The sequence below is a fragment of the Mobula birostris genome, chromosome 4 (genome assembly GCF_030028105.1).
Source record: "Mobula birostris isolate sMobBir1 chromosome 4, sMobBir1.hap1, whole genome shotgun sequence".
NCBI lineage: Eukaryota > Metazoa > Chordata > Chondrichthyes > Myliobatiformes > Myliobatidae > Mobula > Mobula birostris.
Genome location: NC_092373.1, coordinates 122,399,914 through 122,416,099, shown reverse-complemented (window position 1 = coordinate 122,416,099; position 16,186 = coordinate 122,399,914). Strand labels below are relative to the sequence as shown.

The 16,186-nt window shown below is 36.4% G+C and overlaps 1 protein-coding gene across 6 annotated transcripts in view; it reads right to left on the bottom strand.

Moving 5' to 3' along the window:
- Nucleotides 1-16,186, bottom strand: part of rapgef2b (Rap guanine nucleotide exchange factor 2b) — a 388,703-nt gene that overhangs the window by 90,595 nt on the left and 281,922 nt on the right. For all 6 annotated transcript variants that reach the window (XM_072256006.1, XM_072256009.1, XM_072256007.1 and 3 more), the window contains 7 exons: nucleotides 13,424-13,582; nucleotides 12,286-12,438; nucleotides 12,008-12,172; nucleotides 11,062-11,169; nucleotides 10,390-10,593; nucleotides 5,590-5,698; nucleotides 4,055-4,298 (listed from right to left, as the gene is read on the bottom strand). In XM_072256006.1, coding sequence (XP_072112107.1) covers nucleotides 4,055-4,298; nucleotides 5,590-5,698; nucleotides 10,390-10,593; nucleotides 11,062-11,169; nucleotides 12,008-12,172; nucleotides 12,286-12,438; nucleotides 13,424-13,582 — 1,142 coding nt within the window. The remainder of the gene's footprint in view (nucleotides 1-4,054; nucleotides 4,299-5,589; nucleotides 5,699-10,389; nucleotides 10,594-11,061; nucleotides 11,170-12,007; nucleotides 12,173-12,285; nucleotides 12,439-13,423; nucleotides 13,583-16,186) is intronic.

Here is a 16,186-nt window from a genome sequence, read left to right as displayed (position 1 = left end):
TCTTTACAAAACTGTTCAAGCTCGGTCAGATTGCAATGCGATCGTGAGTGAACCGCACTTTTCAAGACCAGCCACAAATTCTCAATCGGATTGAGGTCTGGACTCTGTCTTGGACACTCCAGGACATTAACTTTGTTGTTTTTAAGCTATTTCTATGTAACTTTAGCTTTCTGTTTAGGGTCATTGTCTTGCTGGAAAAGAAATCTTCTCCCAAGTAACAGTTCTCTTGCCGACTGCATCAGGTTTTCCTCCAGGAATTCCCTGTATTTTGTTGCATTCATTTTACCCTCTACCTTCACAAGCCTTCCAGGGCCTGCTGCAGTGAAGTATCCCCACAGCATGATGTAGCACCACCATGCTTTACGGTAGGAATGGTGTGTTTTTAATTATGTGCAGTGTTTGGCCGAAAAAACTCAATTTTGGTTTCACAAAACCACAGAACCTCCCTCTAGCTGACTTCAGAGTCTCCCATATGCCTTCTGGCAATCTAGCTGAGATTTCATGTGTTTTTTTTATCCAACAATGACTTTCTCTTTGCCACTTTCCCATAAAGCTACGACTGGTGAAGCACCAGAGTAAGTTGTTCTCCCCCATCTCAACCACTGAAGCTTGTAACTCCTCCAGAGTTGTCATAGGTCTCTTGGTGGCCTCCCTCACTAGTCCTCTTCTTGCACGGTCACTCAGTCTTTGAGGACGGGCTGCTCTAGGCAAATTTACAGCTGTGCCGTATTCTTTCCATTTCTTGATTGACTTAACTGTACTCCAAGGGATAGTCAATGACTTGGAAATTTTCTGGTATCTATCTCCTAACTTGTGCTTTTCAATAACCTTTTCACGGAGTTTCATGGAGTGTTCTTTTGTCTTCATGGTGTAGTTTTTGCCAAGATACTGATTTACCAGCAGTTGGATCTTCCAAATACAAGTGAATTTTTACTACAATCAATTGAACACAGGTGATCTCCATTTAACTAATTATGTTCTAAAACCTATTGGCTGCACCAGTGATGTGGTGTGTCATATTAAAGGGGGTGAATACTTCTACAATCAATTATTTTGTGTTTTATATCTGTAATTAATTTCACTTTGTAGAGATCTGTTTTCACTTTGACATGAAAGAGTATTTTCTGTTGATCAGTGTCAAAAAAACAAATTAAATCCACTGTGATTCAATGTTGTAAAACAATAAGCCATGAAAACTTTCAAGGGGGAGTGAATACTTTTTATAGGCACTGTGTATGTCACCAGATACAATCCTGAGATTCATTTTCAAGCAGGCATTCACATCCTGAGAGACTAATGGCTGCTTTTTTTTTTGCTGCTTTTCTAGATTGGCTGAGACCAAAGAAGTGGAAGGAAGTCTGAAAGCACATTAAAATCAGTTGCCAAGATTTACAAGATGTCACAATGTATCACTCTACCAAGTATTCACATACAGCAATTGGCTAAACTATTCAATCATGCTTTCTTTAGCATTTTAATTCTTGGGTGAATATTTGAGTGAAGGTAGTTTGAAAACTACATGGAGAAAAATAAACAGCAAAGTCAAGAAGTTTTTACAAGAAACTTGTTACCAAAACACTATTTGATCAACCACCTTTCAAATGTGATTATTTATAATTGTAATAATTGAAAGATCATTGAGCAAAGATTGAACAATGTAATAACCAAAGCTTGCCCAGCAGAGATGAGGTCTCAAGAGAATGAACAGGACACAACCAAAAACATGGGCCAAAAGAACAATAAAATCTGCTTCATCACATAAACAAAACATTTGTATGGTAGTCAGGAGCCAAGCATACTGAAGTTGATCACTGCAAGGTCTAGAAAATGGACCGTGATGTTCTCTTGTGAAGTCAGAGAACACGGGGTCAGGTGGAAATCTATAACCTTGCAAGTAATGTGTAGAACAGAAATCAAGGAATTTGGAACCTGTGCTTGTTTCCTTCTCAGTTATGGGTCACCTTTTGATTAATATTTAAAAATGGTAATGGAAAGGGGACCCAAAACTTGGTACAGTACAAGACTATATAAAACCTATTTATGAAAATGCAAGAATACTTAGTTGTTTATAAAATTACTTTTGACTGAAGCCACAGTGAGTTATTACAACTGCACCAATGGGCCTTTGTCGTAACAATTACCATAGAGAAATGCACCCACAGTGACCCATTAACAAAACTAAAAGAAATGCAATTATAAACTTAATTATAAACCAAAATAAATTGCATTTATTACTTCTAACTAGAATTGCTTAAAGTTTTGAATTAGATTCGGATTTGAATTCAGTGTTTAAATTCAATATAATTGTTTAGTTAATTGGGTATGATAGTATAATTAAGAAATATTGCTTTAACGCACAGGAGGAAAAACAGGTCACCTAGCAATTAGTAGGCTATTATTCAATGAACATGTTCAAATAAAATTCCCTCAAGATGCAAAAGATCGAGTTTGTTTCTCTTAAGTACTATTTACTTTTCCTTCATTCCAGGGTGAACAGAGAGGAGAAAATCAATGGAAACATAGTGATTACATTTTTATGAAGCACAATTCTCTTACATGTGTGAGGAATAACACACGTGAATTAACAAAAGAAAATGACTATGCACATAACATTTATAAAATATACATGAACTCAATTTATCTGTTAAGATTTATCTTTTACAGCCTCAATCAGGCATTATTATTCTTGCCTTGAATGAAATTCATAACCCTGAAGTAGTGATCTCAGATGCTTGTCATAGTAACAGTTAACAGCTGCTACATTTCTCGAAAAGACTGAAAATACCTCACGAGTTTTACAGACCTACTGAACATCCTCAAATGGTTATGGCCAGAAGGTAAAATAACTTCAAATGAGATTGCTACCTCAGGTAAATGAATGAAATTAACAATATTTATGCCAAAAAAAATGAAGGAAGAAATAGGCACAAATATCATCTACCATTACATACTCTAGTTCTATTCCCAATATAAATCCATCTTTTCACTGCTCATCGACTTCCACTCACTAATTCCTTCATTTGATTGAGATCTAATAGTAGGTTAGGAAATTATACACCATGAAATTATATGCTATGCAGCAACTATTAGGCTACTTTGCTTCCAATATACGATTTTTTTTCAATGCCTTAATGGTGTGGTTGTTCACCTACTCGTTTTATTCATTAAAATAGGAAGTAATCATTTCTGGAAGAGAGGTAACTGGTTCTAATGCCCAGCATTAGACATTTATGCACAAACTTTGTGGTCAACATCGAAACTGCAGCATTTACCACTGACGAAGAAATGTATACAATTCTCCTTTCTCAATATTGACAGTTTTCAGGTATAAGTTCTAAGAAAAATGTTGGCATCCAGATATAATGATGAAGGTCGTGGAGCACAGTTCATGATGAAAAATTCACAAGATGGAAAATTAAGCAGGAGAGGGAGGGGATTGGAGGGGGTGGAGGGGTGAGTAGGGGAAGGGAGGGGTGAGGGCGAAGGACAGGGTGAGGGCTGAGTTTACACACATTCTGATTTTCTAATGTGAATTCATTCAGGAGACTACCTCAACCTATAGTTAAAATCCTGCGTGAAGGTTTGGGCACCCCATATAGAAAATATTACACAGCATTATTTGTATTGTTCTGTGTTCTAGAAGTTAAAGACATTTGCCCCATTCATAGAAATTTATTTAAATATGGAATAATTTAACATTACTCCATGTACTAATGACTTAATATGGGAGAATTAATGCAAGTTAAAACTACTGACAAGTAAATAAAAACTAACAATGGGAAAGAGAAGAAAATAAACAAGCTTAGGAGTATGCACCCTTTCTGCTGATTCAACACATTCATTTACATATTGTTGAAAGATCAATATTTAAAATAATTTCACTGGACTATCTCAATAATATCAATGCTCTACTTATTCAACAAATGTTAATTATTCAAGAATGATCAATTCTTGCAAAATATTGGCTTTACCAAATACATGTCACACAATGCTTCCCAAATATTCATGAGTGATCCATTATCAAGAAAATTCACAGCAAAGAACATCCACTTACTTATAAGGTTTTTGTGGAAGGATGCTGATTCGTGTCTTGTCCAGTATTTTCTTCAATTTGTTCCGTCCTACTACTGTATTTGCCTTGGACTTCTTATTTGCTTTATCTAATCCGATCACCTGTTCAACATCAACAGCAAGGTCGGGGATGGAGTAGCGGCTGCCTTTTTTGTCACCAATTTTTGGTAAATGCGGAGCACCATTTCTCTTCTCTTCTGCAAGTCTGGATAGAAGTTCTTTAAATACTGTGTAAAAAGCAGAAAATTACATCAGCCAGTTTTCTGACCTCTGAACATTTTTGATTTTACAAGAGGTTTTGACCACAAAATAAATTTAATGGGAGGAATCTTTCATACAACTACCTATTTAATACACAAGCTGACTGTACGCAAAATGCTATACAGCCATCTATACACATATCACGAGCACGTCAGCATGAAAATAAACCTTAAGTTCAACTTATCTAGTTTGATAATAATTAATTTGAATTGCTTTCCCACCACATTTAATAACTTGATATACATTATCTTTCTACAGTGAATAAAATTGCTCAATTTTTCTTGTTGGTCCACAGTTGGGCCATCCCTGCAGAGATACTTGGGACAACATCCAAGCTCAAGCTGCTGACTGGCAAGGGAAAATTATGTTATACAACGTACAAATATCAAAAGATATCCCAATTACCTCGATGGAACATTCAAAGCATATACCTTATTGAATCCTCCATCAACATCTTGTGATCACCTCTGTCACAAGTTAACTGCAAAAGGCACTTACATTCTTGGTTACAAAAACAGGTCAAAGGCTTTATATGCTCTGATAGGCAACTCTGCTATTCATTGACCAGAGCCCTTCCACAAGCAGAATGACACAAGGATATGATGGAAGATTCTCCACCTGCCTGGCTATGTAAAGGGTCAAGAATTCTGAAGAAGCATGCGCCATTTAGAACAAAGCTGCCATCTTCCTGCCATTCCATGCACCATATTCATCACTTACACCCTCCAGCTCTGCCACACTTTGGCTGCAGTGTCCAGCAACTGCAAGATATATTTTAACAACCTGCCTCCAAATCAACATCTCCCTCATACAGACAGATAAAGCTAGCATGCAAATCCAAACATAACACCTGGAAATCCCTATACAAATCAAATACCATAACTTTTTGCTATTATTCACTATTTCAGGGACCAACGCCTAGCCACTTCAGGGACCATGTCCTGACTATTTCAAAGGCTAACTGGCCTGTACATTTTTGCCTTCTGTCTCCTACCCTTTCAAAACAAAAGAGCTGCATTTCCTATTTTCCAATCCTGTGATACCTTCCAGGAATCAGAAGTTTCAGTTATCTCACCAGCCACCTCTTTTACAACCACAGGACAAAGACTATCAGGACCCAAAGCTGAAAAATAGTCTTTTAAGGCACATTTTTGCTTAATTAATTCAGTTATACATTTATCTTTCGATGGCCTTAAGAAAAAGTACTAAATTGGTAATGTGAATTGTATGAAATTACATTTGTATTTGAAAACCTACCAAACAAGTTTGTTTTCACAGTGATAGACAAATGAGTGTTGTTCCTTAGAATTTCCAAGGCTTTAGGTAACTGAATATTCTCAAAGTTTTGTCCATTAACTTCCATTACCTGAAAAAGTAAAAAAAGTTTTCCATTTTGATTTGTACCAAATATGTAGTGACAGTCTCAAAAAATCATCAATCTAATACTGCTGGTACAAACTTTAATGCTCTCCAACAAAAAGTTATTGGTCAGCAATGAACTCTCAAGAAGCTACTTAACTGTAAAAATAAGTAGTTAAGAATGACTGAACCCAACTTAAATTTTATTGGAGAGAAGTAATAGCTAATTAAGCAATGCTATGTATGAACAGTTTCGCAAGTGAAGGTTATTGTACATACTACATTATGGGAACTAAATTCTCTGAGCTGATTACTGAAAATGCCAGTAGAAGGTGGCAAGAATACCAGATGGTTGGCTTGATGGCACAGTTATGTTGTAATACTTCTAATGTGCCTAAAAACAAAGAATAAATTACTTAGTGATTTTCAGTTATATAACCCTTTATTACACAGGAAAATCAATCTTGTGAGGTTACTTTGTGATTGCAATAGTTCTACTTACAAGAATTTCATTCCAAACACGTGTACTATCACAAACAATACAGAAAACTACAATGAAATTTCTAGTTGTCATTTCAAGTGGAGGCATGTGACCAAAGTTTGACAACTGGGTCCAGACAGTTCTAATTTTTCAAACTGTCATTGATCCTGTCATTTCTGGGATTACACTAACAATACACAAATTAAATAGATTAATATTTTCATAATTTCATAGGCTAAAAGTGAAAAACTATTTCCAAGATGTTAGATAAATAGGACAATTAAAATGATCAAATACTGTAGCAAAATTCTTGATGACACAAAAATGTCAATTAGTAAGTGATGAAGGTAATAACCATGAAAGAAAACTTAAAGGGAAGCATGATGCAAGCAAGTGACAGCAGCCAATATCCAATGAGTCTCCCTAGTAACCATATACGATGGTTGAAAGGGTTATTCATGGATCATCCCTCAACATCCATAGTGCATCAGATGAAAATTTGAAGCTCCACCTGACTTACATCAATGGCTGTGTCAATCTCCTGCTGCATCTTGGAAAAAAGGTAGCTGCACAGGGTGAGGATGGTAACAGGAGAGTGCATGGGTGGGTGTTGGTGCAAAAATCACCACCTGTAAAGCCTACTCTGCTTTGCATTACTTCAGTGATCTTCCTCCTTTACTAGTAGTAATGGAGCTGGAAACAAAGATAAATGAAAATAAATAGTAAAAAGATGCATTGTATTAAACCCAGGTAAGTTAACAAACAGAAAATAATCCAAGTCTTTTGGACCAAATGGGCAATTTGTGTGTGGAACCAGAAGATGTAGGTCAAGTCTTTACACCTTTTCTGTTACATACAGAACACAAGAACACTGTAGCTTGAGAATTCAGTGAGGGGGACAATGGAATTCTACAACAAGTTAAGAGAAAAATGGTATGAAATAATCATAACAAATGGTATCAGATGAATAAATTCCCAAGGTCTCATGAAATACATCCCAGGCTGCTATGGGAAACAAGGAAAGAGATTCCTTGGTCTCTAATGGAGCTTTTTAAACCTTTACTGGCACCAAGATGCAGATGGCTGGAGGACAGCAAACAGAGTACCTTTATTCAAGGAGGGATAAGCCTTAGTGTTAGGGAAGTTATTGTAGAAAAAACTTTTGAGGGACAGGATTAATTTGCACTTGGAAAAGCAGGGTTCAATCATAGATAATTAGAGGAAGAACCTGTCTGACCAATGTGATTAAATTTAGATTAATGATAACAATGTGGTTGATGTCGCCCACACAGACTTCAGTAAGGCCACATACTACTCATTCCTGATTCCACTGGAGGTAAATTGGTCAACGGGATCAAGACAACTTGACAAATTGGATTCAAAATTGCCTTAGTAATGGGAAACATCATGGTGGACAGATGTTCTTTTGATTAGAAAGCTGTGACAGTGGTACACCACAGTAATGGGTGCTGGAATTATTAACAATTTGTATATGATACTAAAATGATTAATAAGTCTATAGATGATATGAATATTGGAGGTATTATTGAAAAAGATTGGGAATTCTGAAGCTACAGGGCAATATTGATGAGTTGGTAAAATGGACAGGAAAAGTGGATGGAATTTAATCCTGGTAAGTCTGAGTTGATGTACTTTAGGATGATTAATAATACAAGAATATACACAATGAACAGTAGCACATGTAGGTAGAGTGGTTAAGAATGCATAGAAGTAAATGTGCCTTCACTACCCACGGCACAATATATAATAGCAGGAAATTCAGATGGTACAACTTAATAAAAAAAAAAGTTGGGAGTTCAGATGGGACAATCTAATAGAACATTGATCAGGTCACAGTTGAGGTATTGTGTGCAATTCTGATCACCATATAACATGTAGGGCGTGCTTCTACTGGAGTAGATGGACAGGAGATTCACCAAAAATGTGGCCCAGTATGGTGTATTTCAGTTATGAGGACAGACTGGATGAACAGATTTTTTTTAAAGCAGAGAAGACCAGGGAAGGGCAAGTTGGAGGCATAATATGTTAGAAGATGCACAAATATGGTAGTCAGTGAATAACTCTCCCAGACCAATAATCACAAGAAGGCATGCCGATGCTTCTACTTTCTCAGAAGATGAAGGATTTAACAAACAATTTAACAAACCTCTACACATACAACATGGTGCCAGTGACCAATGGTGATACCTTGCATACAGTTTTCAAAACTACTGGATAGTCTCCTTCTTCCAGATATAATACTACTACTACTTCTTCTGAACTGTAATGCATTCAAGTCTTTAATTTTCCTTTTAAGAATATATCTTTTGGCAGACTGAACGATCCAGCACTTCTGTGATCTCCCGGGGGTTTCGGTGTGGAGTGCAGCTACAGCCATCGCTGGGGGTGGCTGCGTCAGTGACATAACATGAACCTATTATGCCATACCAGTTAATGTGTCGGGCAAGATTAAAATCGATGAGGATGAGAGTGGAAAATAAATGGGTGTTCAGTGCCCTCTGGCTACATTTGACTGGTCTCCTTCTTGCTGCTGCCGGCAGAAGATGCAGGAGTCTTAGGTCCCACGCTGCAAAGTTCGATCGCCTCGGCATCTCATGGATGTGGACTCACTTTCGACTGTGGTTTGTTATTTAATGTTCTCAGAGCTGAATGCACGTTACTATTCACACAATTTGATCGAGATGCTTTGGTGTGGAACTGGATCTGAAGATGTGGCCTGCAGCCATGGCATCATACCTGGACTGGCTTCACTCATCTCAGTGGCTCATTGCTGTGGGCTCACTTTTGGGGACTGTGCAACTTTTCGTTTAATGTTACGTGTTATTTATTCGCAGTTTGTTCTTTGCTCAATTTATTTTTTTTCTGCACGTTTGATGGTCTTGTTGTAAGATGTTTCTTTAAACGGGTTCTATGATGTTTCTTTGTTTTGTGGCTGCCTGCAAGGAGATAGAGCTCAAGGTTGTATATTTTGATAATAAATGTACTTTGAACTTTAACATGCACTCTTAAACGTAGCTTGATTGGTTCCATAATGACCTGGTTTGGGAACTCCAAACATGGTACCTCAAGAGTTTCCAGAGAGTAGTGGACACATCTTGGTCCATCACAGGTATAGCCCTCTGCAACATGAAAGCATCTATAGGAGGCTACCTAAGTAATGGAAAACTACAGACCACTTATTCCACTCCCATGGGCGTATCTCTAATTCTCTTGGAGCAAGACACCGACTGTTTATTCCCCTCCATAGATTCTGCATGTCTTGCTGAGTTCCTCCACAGCATTTTGTGTATATTATCTCTGACTGTGTCTTTCTTTTGCATCAATGTCTTGTATTTGCAGTTTTTTTAACTTCTCTTCAGTGATTTGTATAATTTATATATAATCTATATTCTGTGTGTTGTCTGTACCTATGTGCCTCTGATGCTGCATCAAGCAAGTTTTTTCACTGTACCTTTAGCTCACTATATTTGTGCACCTGACAATAAACTCTTCTTGACTTTTCTCCATAGTAGAGGCATATAAAATTGGATGCCATGAATTTAAGATAAGGAAAAGGTTCAGAGGGAATCTGGGAAAAATCTTTTACAATCTGCAATGCATTGCCTGAGGGTGGTGGGGACAATTTCACCTTATTTCCTTGCAAATGGCTTTCAAATTTTTCTTGATGTTTACAAAAAGATAGTCCTAAAGTCAGTCACAACAAACTATTTTCATTTCATTCAATTTCTATTCTTATAAATCGTGTGCTTCAGCTTATGGCGTTATCTGTCTGAAGGGCAAATATGATGAAAAAGCTCACCAAACCTTCATCTTATTTTCACCTTGATACAGGTTTGAAAACACTACTGAACAGTTAATAGATTGCAACTTGAGAAAATGATGGAAAGTGATGAAATACTAACTTAAATCTCCTCTTTGCAGTTAGTAAAAATATAGATGATGGCAGAATTATGCTTGGATATAAGCAATCACACAAACATTTCTTACAGACTGATGACCTGTGTCCCAGCAATTCTGGTTCATTATTGAATATTTAATTCTGGTTTTGAAACAGTTCTAGCTAATAAGATCTGAGAAACTGTTCAAAAATCAGTGAAAGTGCAGTGTGAAGTGTTGCTACAGACATGATATATGTAATACTTAAGTAGATGCATGCACCTTTGTCCAAAAAAAAATAGCTAAAATATAAAGCAAACCTGATCACCACGTTTCAATCCAGCTTCAGTAGCCTTGCTTCCAGGCTCTACACTGTCAATGAAGATCCCAAAGCCTTTCTCAGTGCCTCCCAACAGGATGAATGGCAAAGGAGCCTCACGTGATGGCTTTGTTAAAGTTATAAGTCGCCGCTTAGCCTTAGCTGCACAGGCAATATTCAGTAGCCTGAGGTGACCGCCCATTTTCTAGACAACAAATACTTTGTTAGCAGTATGAAATTTATCTTGTGATGATAAAAACATAAGGCATATGTAGAGTAGCAGGTATAAGCCATTTAATCTCTCAATTCTGCAGTAGCCTTCAATACTGAACATATCCTGTAGCTCAAAGCCACTATTTCCCTGTCCACAATACTCCTTGTTCACGACATACTTACAAATGAATATTCACAATGCTCTAAGATTAAAACAAAAACTGTAAATGAGAAAGAAATTTCTCCTTATCAGAGTCCAAAATGGCTAAACACAGTCTAAGATTTTCAAAATAAAGGAAACAAGTTCTCAGCATCTGATCTGTCAGTCCCCTCATAATCTCAGATGTTTCAGTAAGATGACCACCCATGCTTTTAAATTCAGGCACTATTTTACAATATTCTGTAGTTACCTTACGAGAAGGATCTCTAAATTAAGCACGCCATAAATGGAATAACTCACCTCCCGTTCCAAATTGTTTTCAAATTCTTCCAGAAACGTGGTCATTGCAGAATTTCCTTCAAAATCGTTGAAGTGATTGTTTACCCACAATAATACTACCCGTGTAACCTACAATACAAAGCAATTAAAAAGGTTTAATTTGCATTATTAAAGATTAGATTCATACAACACATGTTGATAATTTCCATACAGAAGATAAAGGCTGGGCATAGGAGGCTTGATTGCCTGAATTTATTTTGATCCTTAAAATTATCATTTCTTTAGTCAAATCGTTACTTTAAATTTTAGATTATATGAAGAAACTGCAGATATATTACACTAGCAGATAACAGAGCAATGAGATTTGAAACTCTGCATTTTATGCACGATACTGTATTAAAGTTACAAGTACATCTACTGAGAGCCTTAAACATTCCTATCACACTTCAGTTTACATGTGAAATGTTTCAATATCCTTTCTTGCTTAAAACAGCTTTCAAGATACCCCACCACTCTCAAACGAATGAAATATATTACTAAAGAAGATGAAATAACCTACTTGTTGATGGAGTAATAGCTCTACAACATAAACAATACTTAAAAAAAAACAGATGTTACTTGCAATACCTGTGTACAAATCCTGAAACCGTTGCCAAGTAATGGTAAAATTACTTTATCAAAACCTGCAGTGCACTAAAGTAAATCTAAATACATAAAGGCAAGAAGTTGTGAAGAAAGAAGAGGTAGAATTAATAATTTTAGATATCCTCTTGGCCAAACAATTATTCAAGGTGCATTACCAATCAATAGAGTTCTAAATTATGTGGATCGATACAACAAAGATAATGACCAGAAACTTAACACATTAACACTTGGAGAGGGAAATATTAGTTAAAAGTTAAATTGCTAAGTATTATATTATAACAATCTCAAAAATGAAGCTCTTGACTCTTTTCATCCGACTAACCTTGTCCCTGAGACTTGGGTCATTAAACCACTCCAGCAATTTCTTCCCAATTTCCATTGGGCTTGATAAGAACGTTCTGTAGGTTAAAAGAAAATCTTCTATATATGTTGGGTCAACCACTGAGTGCTCTTCCACCAGGTGCATTGTTAACCGTTCAGGTGTACCCTAGTATCATAGAACAGAACAAGTTCAGAAAATAAGTTTTCATATAGAGAAAACAACAATTCATAGTTTCTACGAAAGTTGTGCCTGAAATATGTTTAAGAATTCCTGCTTACCTTTATAACTATGTGTCCTTTCCTGGTTCCCGTGCGATCCAACTCCCTATGTTCTTTCACCATGACAATTTCGCCCTCCTCCTCCACTTTCTGCATATTTTTTTCCACCTGATTGAGTATTCTACAATAATCTTGCTGGGCTATGCACACAAACTGAAAGGGAATGTAGAAAATGCTTTGGCACTAGGATATGGCCAAATCCACAAATTCTGAATTAAAAATTTCTTAGCATAATGCTCTGAAATACCAAAGCTCCATATTTCTTGAACATATTACTGTTGTAGGTAATGAGATTTTATTGCAGAAGGTAATTAACACAGTGATTTAATAAAACGAGAATTTCATAAATTAAACATAGACCAGGTCAGGCTGAATAAAAATGGAAAAAAAACGCTTCAAAGTGCAGTTAGAATATTGATTGATCCTTCATGTCAATGATTATTCTCATTAAAATCAAATAGAATGCTCTACAAATATTTAATTATTTTAATGCCTCAAAGTGGTGAAGCAGTAAAACTGCAACAAGATGGGGGTCATTCATTGTTTCCGATATAGTCTGCGTGGAGTTTGCGTGTTCTCCATGGTCACATGGTTTCCTTTGGTTGCTCTGGTTTCTTACGTCTCAAAGACTTTTGGGTTAATGGGTTAATAGGCCACAGTAAATTGCACCTAAGTGTCAAGGCTAGTGGTAGAATACAGGGGAAGTTGGATGGAAAATGGGAAGAATAAAATGGCACAACCAGTTACATGAATGGTTGTTTAATGCTCAGCACAAACTTCAAAAACTAGTTTCTGTGCTGTATGACTCATAAGATTTATCAATGATATATTAAATGCATTACAATAAAGTAATGAATAGAATTGAAACAATGTGGCAAGTATTTACTCTTTCAACATATTATTTACATATACTGACACCACTGTGGTTGAGACAACCCATTTACTAATCTTTGACTTGGCAGTTTCAAACAAATCACTACTGCAAACAGCAATACCTTCCATGTAATTCTGAGCACACTTACTTTCAATATCATTATTTCAACATTTATCTTTTATATGAGTGAGACAGCATAAAATTCATGGGGATTTTCAGAATGAAAATCTCAGATAAATTCAGAGCAAAAATGAACTTAATTACCTGGCAATCATCAGCCTTAGTTTTCATTACACCCTTCATGTATTCTTTATCCATAGTTGGGGAGACACCAAAGCTATTGCCCATGCACAGGATTTCTAGTCGCCCATCAGGGTAAGTGACTTCAACCGAACCATTTAAAATGACTGACCACGAATCAAGCTGGAAAACAAAAAAATAAATAAATATATTTCCTAAACTACCAAGCAAGGAAAATTACTACTTTCGTATACTTCAAAATACATATGAAAGTGATATTCCAAATGTGCAATGAGCTGGAATGTGGTGAGCATGGATATTCTATGAAACAGGGTAGAACTGCTACATTATACTTGACAAAAAAATAAATGTGTTATTAATAATTACTTAATCATAACAGCTCAGAATTTGGGAAGAATAGAGCAGCTAGATTTCAATTTCTTTTTTTCTAGTAAATAGAGGTAGTGCAGAAAGTCTACAATTCCACAGAATGCTCACCCTGCCACATAGGAGAAAAAAAACAGCATGCAAAGTTACAGACAGGTAGGGAGATTTCAAAAGATCGTCATTTCTGGATTTCTATCAGTGTCATACTTCAGTGAGTACAGAAATTGAGAGGATAGTGCAAATAAATACATGGCTGACGTATTAGTGCCAGAGAGAAGAGTTATTATCATTGGGACAAGTTCTGGTGGTCTGTACTAGACAGTGGGTTGCATTAAGGCAGGGCAAGGACCAAAATGCATGACAGTAGATTTGCTCATACCAATGGATAGGGTTTAAAGATAATCAGGCTTGGTAAAGAAATTCTTGCAGCAATTTCAAAAAGCAAAGTCAATCAGATGAGGTAATTAAAGTTTTAGTGAAACACCCTGGAAGACAGAAAACAAAGTCAGGAAAATAAACTATTAGGCAGTGCTCAACTCTATATTAATGCAGGAAATTTCTAACCAATAAAGACAAAGAATTGAAGACTGAGACGTACATCTGAGCGTATGATATAGTGGCCAAGAGCAAAGCACATGTTAAAACTAGTCAGAAAGGGCATTTCAGGACAAAATGGATGCAGATGAGGTGGTGTGGCATCATTGAAAGGAACAACAATAACAGTGAGGAAGAATGATACACTGACATCATAAAAAAGAGCCCATACTGGATGAATTGGAAAAACAAAAACTGGCAATCATGCAGAAGAAAAGTAACTACAAAGGCAAATTTCTAGAAAGTACAAAATAACAAGTTAGTGATGCTAGGAAATCACAACTATCCTGACGTGAACTGAGACCAGGATATAAAAAGGTCAAAAGCATCTGTAAAATTGGATAGAAAATATGGGTCAGATATACATCATCTTTAAGTATCTATGATGCAGAAATCACTTTGCACATAGGCTTGATTAACAACCATAGTACTTGTACAAATACTCCAATTGACACAAAACTTCCTTCAAACTTGTACATATTTTATTTCAATGCCAGTGAAAAGAATGCTCAAATATTCAAATCCACCATGTCCTTCATCATAACTGATCTGAATATATAAAAAGGAAATCAGACAAATGCTCATTTAGGAATTAAAATGAAATCTTTAAAAAAACTAAAGACAATTCATGTAGTCAGTTAGAAAAATCTGTCATAGTGCTGCACTCTCACTTTTGAGACAGTAAAGTGAAGAAGGATGAAAGAAATATTTAGAAAATAATTAAAACCACATTTTTAAGAGCAGTGCACCTTCTGGTACAGCTGGAATGAAACACATTTAAAAATATATATCCATGAAGCTGTGATAACAAAATGGCCAAAGAAGTCTCAAAAAGCTCAAGGTCTAACTCAAGGTTAATCAAATTCAAGTACTGCTTTCAAGGCAAACCACTACTGCCATCCAACTGCCCTTCAGAAGGTGATGATGTGTTCCTTTCTTAAACCTCTGCAGTTTGTCAATGTTTTTCAATGCAAATTCCAGACTTAGATGTCATGACAATAAAGGGTGCATTTCCAACTCGGAATGACACTCAACACGGAGGTGACACCACAGGAGCTTTCTTGTGAAGAAGGCTGTCTAACAGTATGCCAGAACATAGATCTGCTGGAAAATGGGATGCAGTAACAGCATATGGAATTTAATCCAGGCATATGTAAGGTATTGCACATTGGGAAGTTAAATTCTGTCAGGGATCTTCAGAGTATTGCAAGTGCACCGCTTACTGAAAGTCATAATCTAGGCATTTCGGGTAGTGAAGGTGGTATTTGGTATGCTTGCCTCAATGGGCCAAGGCCATTGAAATAAGAATTGGGAAATTGCATTAAAGTAATATAAAACAGATGTGTTTACACCACACTGTGCATTTCATACTGTGTATGGCTTTGGTCACCACATTATAGGTAGGATATGGAAGCTATAGAATGCAGATCACTTTCACTAGGATGTTGTCTGGAATGGATGATTCTTTTATTAGGATAGATTGAGTTGGCTGAGTTTATTCTCACTGGAGCGTAGGAAGTTTAGAAGCATAGAACCTTTTAGAGGTTTACAGTGGCATGCAAAAGTTTGGGCACCCCGGTCAAAATTCCTGTTACTGGGAATAGCTAAGCGAGTAAAAGACGAACTGATTTCCAAAAGGTATAAGGTTAAAGATGACACATTTCTTTTATATTTTAAGCAAGATTACTTTTTTATTTCCATCTTTTATAGTTTCAAAATAACAAATAAGGAAAAGGGCACAGAGCAAAAGTTTGGGCACCCTGTATGGTCAGTACTTTTAACACCCCCTTTGGCAAGTATCACAGC